The following is a 12,206-nucleotide window of genomic DNA, read 5'->3' as shown; positions in this document are numbered from 1 at the left end:
GAGCAGCGGGGGAACCATAGATGAACTGAGAAGAGAGTCCAGCATGTGGAGAGCTAATCTGAGCAAATAAAAAGCGAACTCCAGAGCATAGCGGCCAAATCAGATGGGTTTCAGGCCTGACGTGGTAAAGGGCTGCAGACTGAGGTGGGGTTGTGTGGACGCTGGATGAAAGAGACTGCAGCAGAGAAGTGCTGCGGCTAAAGATTATTTTGGTAGTCGAATAATCTGTCAATTTTTTTATCGATTAGTCAACTATTATTTCAATCTTACCTCACTTGTTCAAGCCTGCCCAGCTGTTAATATCACCTTGTTGTCTCTTCTCACAATTAAAAAAATGACTTTGAAACTAATCAAATGTATTTTAACATTAATGTGACCATCACAATAAATATCAAATAAACAATGCATATTAAAGTGAATGCAATTTTTATTTTCAATGAAAATATAATGTGCAAATAAATAAAAATGGCCTCTGTCCAAAAGTTCAAATAAGACTTCAACTTAAATCAAAAATATTTTTCTGTGCAAAACAAAAACAACTGAAAAGGAAGAAAATGGATGGCTGGAAACACCGGAAACGTTTACGATTGAGCTCATGAAGAGGTTTACTATTCAGAATGAAGGCTAATATCAATGTGAGAAAAAAAAATAGGAGCCAGTTTAGCTGCTCCTGTTGTCCTTCACTTGTTAGCTAACATAACTGAAATGGTGGCACTTAGCAAACATCTGTGTACTTAAAATGACCGCTTTTACAGTCAGTTAGTCATCAATATATAAGGAAGAAGACAGCGATTATGTCACAGATTTATAATGAGTTCAGAATAAAATCTATATATAATCATGTAGTCTATATCTTTGTTACTCTGGACACTTTCAGGTTGTCAGTGTCCTTGCATGACAAACATTTACTGTGTGTTACTGTAGGAGTCACTTTTATACAAGTTTTCTGTATAAAGCTTTAGACGCAGAACACAAAGATCAATCATTTGTCGTGTGGTAAATAATCACACTAATGAAAAAATACACTATATTGCCAGAAGTGTTTGCTCATTGGCCTTCACATGCATATGAACTTGAGTGACATCCCACTCTTAATCCATGGGGTTTAATATGATGTTGGCCCACTCTTTGCAGCTATAACAGCTTCAACTCTTCTGGGGAGGCTTTCCATGAGGTTTGGGAGTGTGTTTATGGGAATTTTTACCATTCTTCCAGAAGAACATTTGTGAGGTCAGACACTAAACTTGCTCACCCATGTCTTTTTGGACCTTGCCTTGTGCACTGGTGTGTGCAAACTCCTGAAAAACAACCCTACAACATGATCTACCCACTGATCTTGAGCTAATCTGAAGACCACATGAAGTTTGGACGTCTGTAGCGACTGACTCTGCAGAAAGTTGATCACCTCTGTTTACTGTGCGCCTCAGCATCTGCTCACCCCGCTCTGTGATTTTTACATGGCATACCACTTTGTGGCTGAGTTGCTTCATTTCCAATCACTTCCACTTCACTATAATACCACTAACAGTTGACTGTGGAATATTTTGTAGTGAATAAATTTCACAACTGGATTGTTGCACAGGTGTCATGACGGTACCGTGTTGGAATTTGTTGAGCTCCTGAGAGCGACCCATTCTTTCACAGATGTTTGTAGAAGCATACCTAGGTGCTTGATTTTATGCACCTGTGGCACCGCCATTAGTACTAGTGACCACCATTAGTACCTGCCTAATTCTATGCTCCTGATTCCTGTCAGGCTGGCCCATTATAGCCCAGAGCAAACAGAAAACTTCAGACTAAATCAGAACAGACACAGCAGATACTGGTTATACTGGTTTTACTGGCAACGCTACAGAGTTTGTGTTGCAGATGGTGCAGATCCTGCCGTGCAGCAAAGCTGTGCTAGTTACCTTGCAGTCGTGTCCCAGTTTTTACATGTGATGTGGCCAGCAGAAACAAATAAAATGCTGGGACTCTTTTTCCCTCCTGGGTCAGTTTTACTATTATTATTTTTTCCAGGTGTGAACATATTTGTCCCTCTAGTTTTTCCACTTATTTGTTCATTCCCTCACATCCATTCCGATAGTTTCAGTGAGTCCTTATAATGATGCTGTGATTATTTTTTCTTATATTGAGAGGATTATTGTTATTCTCTCACTGAAAAATTCCAAAACTCCAGGGAAAAGTAGTTGGAAGTGCACAGGCGGAATCTGCGGTGCTGACTGGGCCAATCAGTCGTTGGTTGCGTCGACCTGACATGTTACATTTCTCGGGAGGTGCATGTCCGGTTCCCCCCAAAAAACAAATGCCAGGTTATGCCGTAGATTACTGTTATTCAGAGGAGGTTTCCAGTTAAGCCCCACAAAGCCGACAGACCATAATGTGACATCATTTTTATAATAATTGTTTTTTGACGTTTACACTGTTTTTGTGATCGTTTGGAGCCAAAATCAAAATCAAAATTTGATTAATTGCACAGCCCTACACAGCATGCTTTGCTACATGAAGAATGAGCAAATGAGTGTGTTGATGTCATGAAGTGACTACATTCTTGGGTCTTTGCCCTAGTAATCATATTTAAAATGATGAACTGTAAATAAAAAATACAAGTGTGTATAAAGTTGTAGAGAATGTTTTTTTTCCAGGTTTGAAAGTTGTAACCAAATTCTGTTACTTGGGTGCCATACTATCTAACTATTGCGCTGTGGACACCCAAATGAACGAATTGAAAAAGATTTTTCAAAGTTTTAGTTAAGACAAAGTTTTAGTCATTTTGCTTTGAGGCTCTTGAACACTTGTGACATGTTTCTTAGCAACACCAAAGTGTCTATCAGGCGACTGTTTTGACAGTGTTCCTATATGGCTGTGAAACGTGGAGAGTATCTTGACGTCATGTAAAACAGCTTGACACATTTCATTTGTGAAGGATTGCTGGAATATCTCTGCTGGATCACATACCCAACGCCGAGGTCCTGTCTCATTGCTAAATTATGGAAGTAAGACTCTGATGGGCAGCACATGTTGTTCGGACCTGGTCGGGACTCCTAAGAAGCGTTTTAAGGACGTTCTAAAGAGTTCTCTGATCAAATGTGGCATATCGAACTTTGATGGAATGCTGTCGATGTCGAAAGGACCGGAAATCAGCACCTGGAATTTATCCTGTGTCCATGAATCTGTGGATTAGCAGTTGGACTTGTGAGCCATCAGAGAGCTCACGACTGTAGAAGAGACTGATGAGACGCTGCTACTTAACATGGATCTGTTGCTCGCAACAGCCAAACCAGTCATTGTTTTCAGGTTTTAGGAAGCTTTTTGTTTTTTAATTTTTCATATTCAGAAATTCAGTTTCTCTTTTCATTGTTTCAGGGCAACTTTGTGTGATAGGGCTAAGGTTTGAGTACCTTATGGTTAGGTAAGGTAACCCTAATCCTAACCGCCCAACCCTACTCTAACTCTCAAAAAAGTGGTACCACCACCTTATCTTTCTTGATGGACATGGCAGTGGTTACATGCTGGCTGCTCTGCAGATGGGACTGCACTGAGAATGGGATGACAGAAAGGAATTACATGCACTTGGACAATACTTCACACTGCCCAACAATATGTGACAACAAGGGAAGATGCACGGTTTCTGGATGGACAGGAAAACCAAAATCAGTGTGTATGAAGTGTAATTTGCACCTTTGTTTTACAGCACAGAAGAACTTGTTTTTGAAGTTTCACACAGTGACAGGAATGTCTCACAACATGAGAATCTGTATGACATGACACTGGGCAAAATGAACTTAAGCCTGTATCAAATCATATCTGTAAATATGTTTCCACTATTTTTCAGTTCTTTGTTTCATAATTTGACATTTTTGGAAGAATTTCCGATGTTTTTATTCCTCTCAAACAGATGTCTCATGATCTGTGAATTAATAATTTTCTGTTTTTGTACCATTGTTGAAAATATCTTGGACTGGGGGTGTCTGGAGTAGAAATATATCTTGTTTTGACAATAAAGAGACCTGAAGTGAATTAGTAAATTATGTTTAATAATTTTCAGCATGTACCATCAAAATGTGTGCAGTAGAAGGTTAAATGGATTTTTTTTCTCGACCACCAAAAGAGCAAAGATAGAGCATGAGCTTGAAAAACAATCCAGCATTTGAAATAAGCCTTTTTTTCGCCCGGTATTCCAACAGGCCTGTTTTTGTTTTTCTTTCCAGGAACTGGAGGGCATAAAAGGCCCCTTTCTTGTAGCACAGCATGGACAGCTTCTTCAAGGCAGCTGTAAGTGATCTGGACAAGCTGCTAGATGACTTTGAACTCAATAGTGGTAAGACCACTCACACATCACATGGACCGTAACATCTGATAAAGGACGTTCATGATTCATTGTTAGCGCATTCATTCATTTTGATCATTTATATCAGCAAAATAATAATTACTGGTAATGCAAGGAACAAAGGGTGTGTGGCATAACCGTCAGAAAATTAATTTTAGATATTTGCTGTAGTCTTACTGTGTAATATGATGCAGTTACAGGTGTGTTTGCAAACCGCTTTCAAAGTTAGAAGTTAGCAAAAACAACAGAAGGAAATTAGTCTCCTTCTGCTGGCTCTGCGCACTGTGGCCATCATGTGAGTTGTTTTCTGAATGTTTAGCTAGTAGAGTTGTCATGATATTAGAATTTCAAACTTTATACAATACCCAGGAAATTATCAGGTATCATTTTTTGATACCAAGGGGACGGTTTTGACCGGTTCTGCAACAACAACAATAATATAAGAGAAGTAATTTCTTTAAAATGGTTTAGTGAAGTACAGTTTGCTAGTTGCCTAATGTGGCTATCGGGTAATACTTAAACGGCTAACATATTGATGTGTGCTGGCCAGGTTAACATTTATGATAACAGTTCAATACTTAAATGTGGTTGAAACGAGAGTTTTAGTGATCTCTTGAAATTCCTCAAAGTGTGAACGTGAACTACTTCAGCTGTTAGTGAGAAGAGGAGCTCTGCTGTGTGAGGTTGTGCCTGCTGGAGGAGTAAATGATGACTTTTGGTTTCAATGCTGTGAATTTTTAGTATTGATTAGTGTCCAAGAATAGGTTTGTTTGGTTTGTTTTGTTTTGTTTGTTTTTTTTAAATATTAGCTAGCTGTCTGAAGCTTATGCTAAACTAGCATGTTTTGCAAACAATTGCAGGGTTAACAGGAGCAGAGAAGAAGATGATGCAAAGCAAACCAGAAGGACTCTAATGCACACATTTGCAGCCAAATTAAAACATTTCTAATGAACCTGCTTTTAAGTACAATACATGTTAAACTTGAGGTATAGTGTCTTTAATCCAGTAGAGATTACACTGTAGGAGGTGTCTTAGTTGTTTGCATTCATACTTGTGCGTTCTTATGTCTGCATTGCTCTGCTCTCCTGACTGAAACAAAGCTGTTCCTGTTAAACTTGAAGCTGATAAATCTTGAAAGAGTTACTTTTACTAAAAAGCAGGAAGGAGAGAATATTTCAGAAGACATATTCTAAGCACATTTAAATATGTTTTACACAACAACAACAGTCATTATGCAGACAAACTGCTGTCTTCATTTGTCATGTTACTGACCTGCAGGGTTGTGTTTATGTTACGGTCACAGAATGCCCCTCTAAGTTACTTAGAGCTTGGTTTTCTTGGCAGTTAGTGTAACAATCATGTATTCATGTTGTATTACTCATGGTTAATTATAGCACCACAGCTGTTAGCCCCAAAACCACATTACCCAGTACCATTATACCTGCTTAGTATAAAGGTGAGATGGAGGAAAAAAAAAAAAAAAACAGAATTAGTGAGCCTGCCAGCATGTCAAAAGGAGACTTTAAGTGTAATTGAGTTAACTGTGTTTTTGTTTTTTGTTTTTATTGCAGAGGAACCTGAATGCAACCCTGCTTCCCTGAAGCCCTCCGTGTACCCCTTCTCCTCACTGGGGTCTCAGTGCTCACCCTCAGAGGTGTCCTCTGTTCCACCAAGCCTCCCGAACCTTAATTCTCTTCATTATGGTTTGGTTCCCAGCTGTCCTGATGGTTCCGGCACTTATAATCATAACCACAGAACTGACGATAGAGAGGTCAAAGTTCAGCCTCTCACTGGGGTGGACCTTCTCTCGTCTGTGGATCGCAGGTCAGTCAAAAACTCGGCCCCTCCCTGTCCGGACAGAGCTCTGAAACCTGTGTGCGACCTTGTGAATGACACAAGCTCAGCCATTCTGGTCAGGGTCAACAGCCATGATGCCTTCAGCGAGCTGGACATGGTGGAAAAGCAAATGGAGGAGGAGGAGGCACTGCTCGTGGATTTTAACAGCCCCGTAGTTGTAGAGGAGCAAGGAACTGCATGCCAAAGTCAAAAGACCCAGGAAGCGCAAACCCCTGTAGGGAATGGAGCTGAACTGTTGGGTCTAGATTCACATGAGAAGATTGATGGATACTCTGCCTCACTCAGTCTGCTGGATGTCATTCTACCTGCAGCAGTGGAAAGAAGTTGTGATCCCCCAGATCCTTCACTGTCTTCAAGGTCCACTGAGTCAGCCGATAGAGAGGAGGGAGACAGTAAAGAGGGGGACGTCTCTGACCAAGTAGTTGAGAACTCTGTGGAGCACATTGATCCTGAGCCCACTGATGGCATTATAGAAACTAGGACAACCCAAGTTGGTAAAGAGGATGAGTCTCATGAAGTCTTGGATGAATGTGAAGCAGAGTCAACTGCAAGTCTGAAATCTGGAGCCTCTCACAGCGAGCCAGTGGGCCTGTCATGCCTGCCCATAGCTGTGTCCATGTGTGGAGCTCTGGTGAACCCAAAGACCACAGAAGATGATTCAGGGCAAGCTTCTGAGCAGTGTGGTGAGTCAGATTTGTCCAAGAGCACAGAGACAAACTCCCTGTCAGGTGTGGAAGCCAGAGAGGAAGGACCCCACTCAGAAGGACCTGGGCCTCACTCAGAAGGACCTGAGCCTCACTCAGAAGGACCTGGGCCCCACTCAGAAGGACCTGGGCCCCACTCAAAAGGACCTGGGCCCCACTCAGAAGGACCTGGGCCCGCTTCACCAGCTTCTATGTTCCAGGAGGTTGCAGATGGCAGATTATCTCCAGAGGGGCAACAGCAGGATTTTATTGAGCCTGGTGATGCAGTGCCTTCTGCAGACTTTGCCTCCACAAATTGTTCAAAACTCAGCTTAGTAGATCCTCCAGAGTTTGGTTTTGAATATCTGCCCGAGAGCGACCAGGCTGAGCTGCTGATTACGGATGAGGAGCTGGATGCTTTCCTGCAGGCACATGCTGAAGCAGAGCAAGGTGTTTCTTATCCTGAGTCTCTCCCAGAATCAAACAGGGCTCCAGAGGACAGACTTGTACAACAGGAACTGAGGAGTTGTGGACGTGGGATAAGTAAGGACTTAGAAGGTCTGGCTTTTCCAGAAAGTGATCAAACAGTATGTGTGTCTGTAGAGGGGAGCATTAACCCCAGTGCTCTATCAGTATCACAAGACTCTTATAGACCTTGCCAAGAAGATTCTTCTGGGGTAAGCCATTCACAGACCAGCAACACTTTCCAGTCCCAGCACAGCAGTAGCCCTGATCTACAGCCCTCCTATGGAGGTGCAAGACCTAAACAGCTACACTGCCAAACTGCAAGAGCTCCACTAGCAGGAGAAGAAGAGGAGGAGCTGGTTCAGACATTAAGTGTTTCTACAACAGTGCCAAATACAGAAGAGGATGGAGAGAGTTCACCAGAAAACCCCGGTATTACAGATGAGCATTCCAACTTTAGGGATTCTAGCCCTCTGTACGCCACTCAGGAGCATCAGGATTATAGTCTGGGGTATGATGAACTGTCAGAGCCCCCACCTTACCCTGGGGAGTTTCCCACAGACAGTGTCAGGCCAGTGAACTGGAAAAGGGAAGGAGTGGAGGAGCTGGGGAACAGACAGCCTGCTTGGGTGCCAGACGCTGAAGCTCCCAACTGTATGAAGTGCAATCAGAAGTTCACTTTCACCAAGAGGCGGCATCACTGTCGCGCCTGTGGGAAGGTATGTTAGTCAGTGAATACAATACAATTGTGCAGTGTATTTTACACTCAGATACACTCTCAAATAATTAAATCATTTTGTAAAAGTGATATCTTGACAAATGGCTTTTTTATTCCTCTGGCTGGCCACTCAAAATCCAGAGGTTTTCAGTGACACATTCACGTCACGTTCATTAAGATAGAACATCTTTAACTTTGGTATTTTTGTCTTAACTATTCACTATGCAGTTGTTTTTAAAATACTAAACTACCAAATACTAAAATTAATGAGACATTCCTCAACTCTCTGTTGCCTGTGAAAGCCTTTAGATTTATTTCTTTGTGAGGATCTCAAGTGGTGTTTTATCCCACATTATGTTGATTACTAATGACCACAGTCGGCCTTGAAAAATCCACATTGGTTGATCCCTTGTGTATAACCAGGTACTGATTTGTACAGTAATGGTGGCTTCACAGTGTAGTGGTTAACACATTTGTCTAATATGCGAAGGATCTCCAGTTCAAGACCGGGAGGTGATGCAAATCCCTGGGAGGGTTGCATCATGAAGGGCATCTGGCATAAAATCTGTGCCCAGTCAACCATGCGGCGCTACTGTGGCAGCCCCCTGCGAATAAAGGAGCAGCTGAAAAGCCAGTTTCTACAGTAATAGCCAAGCAAAGGCAAATGTGAGGCATAATGTGCAATTTTTCAGCATGTGAAGCAAAAGTTCTGATAAAATGAGGGCCCAATATAGCACAGCGGATTGATGGAAGCAGAGAGCGTGAGTCAGCAGTTCTCTTTGCAGCGCTTCTATAGATCTCCCCTGAGCCATGTGTCCTACAGCTGGAACTAAGGCCGTTAAAGCCCAGTGATTAAATCAGACTGTGGGGGACGTGTTATTGTTTACAGTACAATCTAATGCTGTTTAAAGGAGCAGATGGATAAACACGTTTCAATGTCCTGTTAATTGTTTTCTTCCAGACATGAATTTACTGTCCATGCAGCGTGTTATGTAGCATATCTCTGTCGTCACTGTCCTCCTCTCTCCTCTGTGGCAGGTTTACTGTGCTGTGTGCTGCAACAGGAAGTGTAAACTAAAATACCTGGAGAAAGAGGCTCGTGTTTGTGTCCTCTGCTTTGATACCATTCACAGAGGTAAGGTTTGGTGTATTTGTATGCCTGGATACAAAGAATATAAATAAATGTTTTATTCATTTTGATCCCCATGTGTTGTACCACACCCAAAGGTTCATTATAAAACACACAAAAAAAATTGTATTGAACAATAACCGAACATAAATATAAACAAACAACTTTAAATTTGAATGTTTACTGATATGGTTGAACTATTTATATATTTGAATTTCTTAATTGTGCATGGCATGTCAGCGAATGGAGAGACACTATCTGCTACTAATGTTCGTAATAAATATTTCCCTTCTAAAGAGAACTGGGGCAGTGTGTTGTGCATTTCACAGGTGTGGTATTGATGTCTTTAAAATAATCAGACATGCTTTGTTCTTGACTGCTTGAAGCCTGTTGAGGTCCTTTCTGTTTGCAACAGACCATATTTTTAACTAGACTCCACATGAGATCACAGGAATGAGTAAAAGAGACTTTTCATAACTAATGGAGTAACAGCTAACGTCTTTCTTTGCAATTTTATGTGTAGATGTGGATTCTGAAAGGGAAATATTCTTGATTAGGCACTTTTCAGGAGTTGTTGTTTGGCTGATCTTTAGGGCCAGTCAGTTGATCAGATTTCACTTTCAACTCATACAGTACTTGTTTGGGAAGAATATAACCCACATTTTGTATCTGTAGTTTACCAATGTCTCTGATGCATTGCATAAAAAGTTATTGTTTTGAAATGAGTTCAGCTGAATGTGTGTTTGTGCTTGTTCAAAATGTGGCAGATTGTGATTTGCACACCTACACACCTTCAGAGGCCTGTTTAGTGTTTAAGACTTTGTTTTAGAGTTAAAGTTGGAATCAGGTTTGAACTTGCCCAAATCTAACAGTGACTGCTAGCATAATTAATGTTTATACTTACTCAGCTTTTGGAGTGTGGCTCAATTTTGTTAAAATGAGCAAGAAGTCAAGTGCAAACTTTGTGGCTGTTTGCATGTAACAGCTTGACTTGTGACAATTGAAGTCTTTTATTATTAACACCCTCCACATTACATGTCTGTGTTTTGTTATACACACACACACACACCTAAATTATGAAATAACAAGCTTCAAACGCAACTATCCATTGTCCATCATCAGTCATCAGTCCTTCACAGTGCGAGTTAAAAGTTTGTCATTCATCTAATCTGCCATCTGTGCACATTATCCTTAAGTATCCTGCCAAGCCTGGAAACCAACCATCCATCAGCCCAGGCATACATTCCTGGAAGGGTTGTGCCACCTTTTAATGAGGATGGGCGGTAACATCAGAGCTCCTGGTTCCAGCTGCTTTACAAAGATTGTCTCTTAAACAGAGAGATCATTCAGGAGTAAATTAAAGAACCCAGTCTGGTCAAATTTAAAGTTAAGTGGAAAGACTGAAAAATAGACTGTAGGGAATTAAGCTGAAAAAGAGCCGCTGTCTTTTGATGATTTGCACTTTCAGTGCTCTTAATACATTGATTTGTATTTATTTTAAATTGTGTAGTTTCTTTTTTTTTTTTTTATAAATTGCTGTTTTGTGAGCTGTGGACATTGTGTGTGCAGATGGTTAAGACATTAGTGACTGCTACAAACTACCAGCAACATATATCAGCTAAAAATGCTAAGCTAACTGGTTAGTGGTATGATGTTCCTCCAACTTTTGTTTTTAAATATGACTGTTCTACAAGTGTTAACACTGTGCTGTGAGGGGTGTCCCACCAGGTTAAACTTGGAAAATTTAATAGCTTTACTAGCTGACATTAAAAGTTAATAACATGTTTATTATGAAGCTGATGACAATTTAAGACGTGAAGAACAAAAAGGGTCCTGTACCCAGTAGCACGGAGGATTTCTTCTATTAAAGATTCAACTTTTTGAAAAAGAATCGTCTTCAGTACGATTAAAAAGCAGGTTTGTGTGTGTCAGTTTGTAAAAAAACATTTAATATTAGATGTTTGTTCTCTGGTGTCCTTGACTGCTTTGACAGTAAAAACATGTGAATATGCATCTTTTGTATAGCTGGACTGGAGCAGCAATTATGGAGAGAGAGAGATGGGGAGCAAAGTTATAACAGGACACTGGTATTTGTCCTTGAGTGTGTGAGTGTAGTACAGGACCACCCAATGCAGTGGACACGTGATGCTCACACGCTGTCTAAATTAAGAAGAAAGCAATGGTCCACTTTGGTGGCTTGTGGATGCTCGAGCAGTGCGTTGCAGTCCTTCTCTTCTCTCCCTCACCCAGCTCCTCCTTTTTCTCCCTCTTGCTTTCCTCTCCCTCTCTGACATCAGTATGTGAGGCTTACTGCACACACCCCAGCCTACAGCTAACAGCCTATTACTGCTTACAACAGGAGCTGCTTCAGAAAAGCTGTGAGGACTGATCTGAAATCAGTTGGAGAGATAGATTTGCAGTTATGTGGACTAGTTGTGTTTTAACCAAGGAGATGTTGTTGATGAGGTAAGACGCATCTTGTAATGAATACAATGTTGGTAACTTTGTACTGCTGCTGTGTTGGATTGTTGTAGAGTTTAGAATGTGTGCATGGATTTCAAATCAGTGTTTTGTCGCCATTTTTGTTAAAATATTTCTGCTGCACTGAAAATGGGGTCAGTAATTAGCCTTAAGCTTTGGATGACTTTTTTTTGTGCCATGTCATGCTTTCCTTGCATAGCAAGGTAAATAAGCTGTGACTGTATTCCTGTGCATTTGAAAGCCACACTGTTGTTGCTGTTATTACATACTGGATCAATAAAGCTGTATGAGCCTTAATCAATATAATGGATATGATTGTTGGATCAGCAGTATTGAGAAAAGGCATTTCTTGAAAGTAATAACTCATGTTTCCTTCATTTAACTGAACAGGCACTAAACCAATGCCCAACTGGGACTGAATTTTTTTTGTTATGCTAATAATTTTTAAGGGCAGAAGTATAAACAGAAAAAAAAATTTTCCTACTGCTTTTTGTGACATACTGTATGTACAGTAGTTCAGTGTTTCCTGCACAGACTTTACTT

At 40.8% G+C, this 12,206-nt stretch overlaps 1 protein-coding gene across 2 annotated transcripts in view; it reads left to right on the top strand.

The window, feature by feature from the left end:
- zfyve16 (zinc finger, FYVE domain containing 16) overlaps window positions 1–12,206 on the top strand; it is a 31,720-nt gene that overhangs the window by 3,477 nt on the left and 16,037 nt on the right. For both annotated transcript variants that reach the window (XM_030742215.1, XM_030742214.1), the window contains exons 2-4: window positions 4,212–4,321; window positions 5,902–8,054; window positions 9,092–9,188. In XM_030742215.1, the coding sequence (XP_030598075.1) occupies window positions 4,252–4,321; window positions 5,902–8,054; window positions 9,092–9,188 (2,320 nt within the window). In that variant the 5' untranslated portion in view covers window positions 4,212–4,251. The remainder of the gene's footprint in view (window positions 1–4,211; window positions 4,322–5,901; window positions 8,055–9,091; window positions 9,189–12,206) is intronic.

Source organism: Archocentrus centrarchus, chromosome 12 (assembly GCF_007364275.1).
Source record: "Archocentrus centrarchus isolate MPI-CPG fArcCen1 chromosome 12, fArcCen1, whole genome shotgun sequence".
NCBI classification, from domain to species: Eukaryota; Metazoa; Chordata; class Actinopteri; order Cichliformes; family Cichlidae; genus Archocentrus; species Archocentrus centrarchus.
This window is presented reverse-complemented; position numbering and strand designations above follow the sequence as displayed.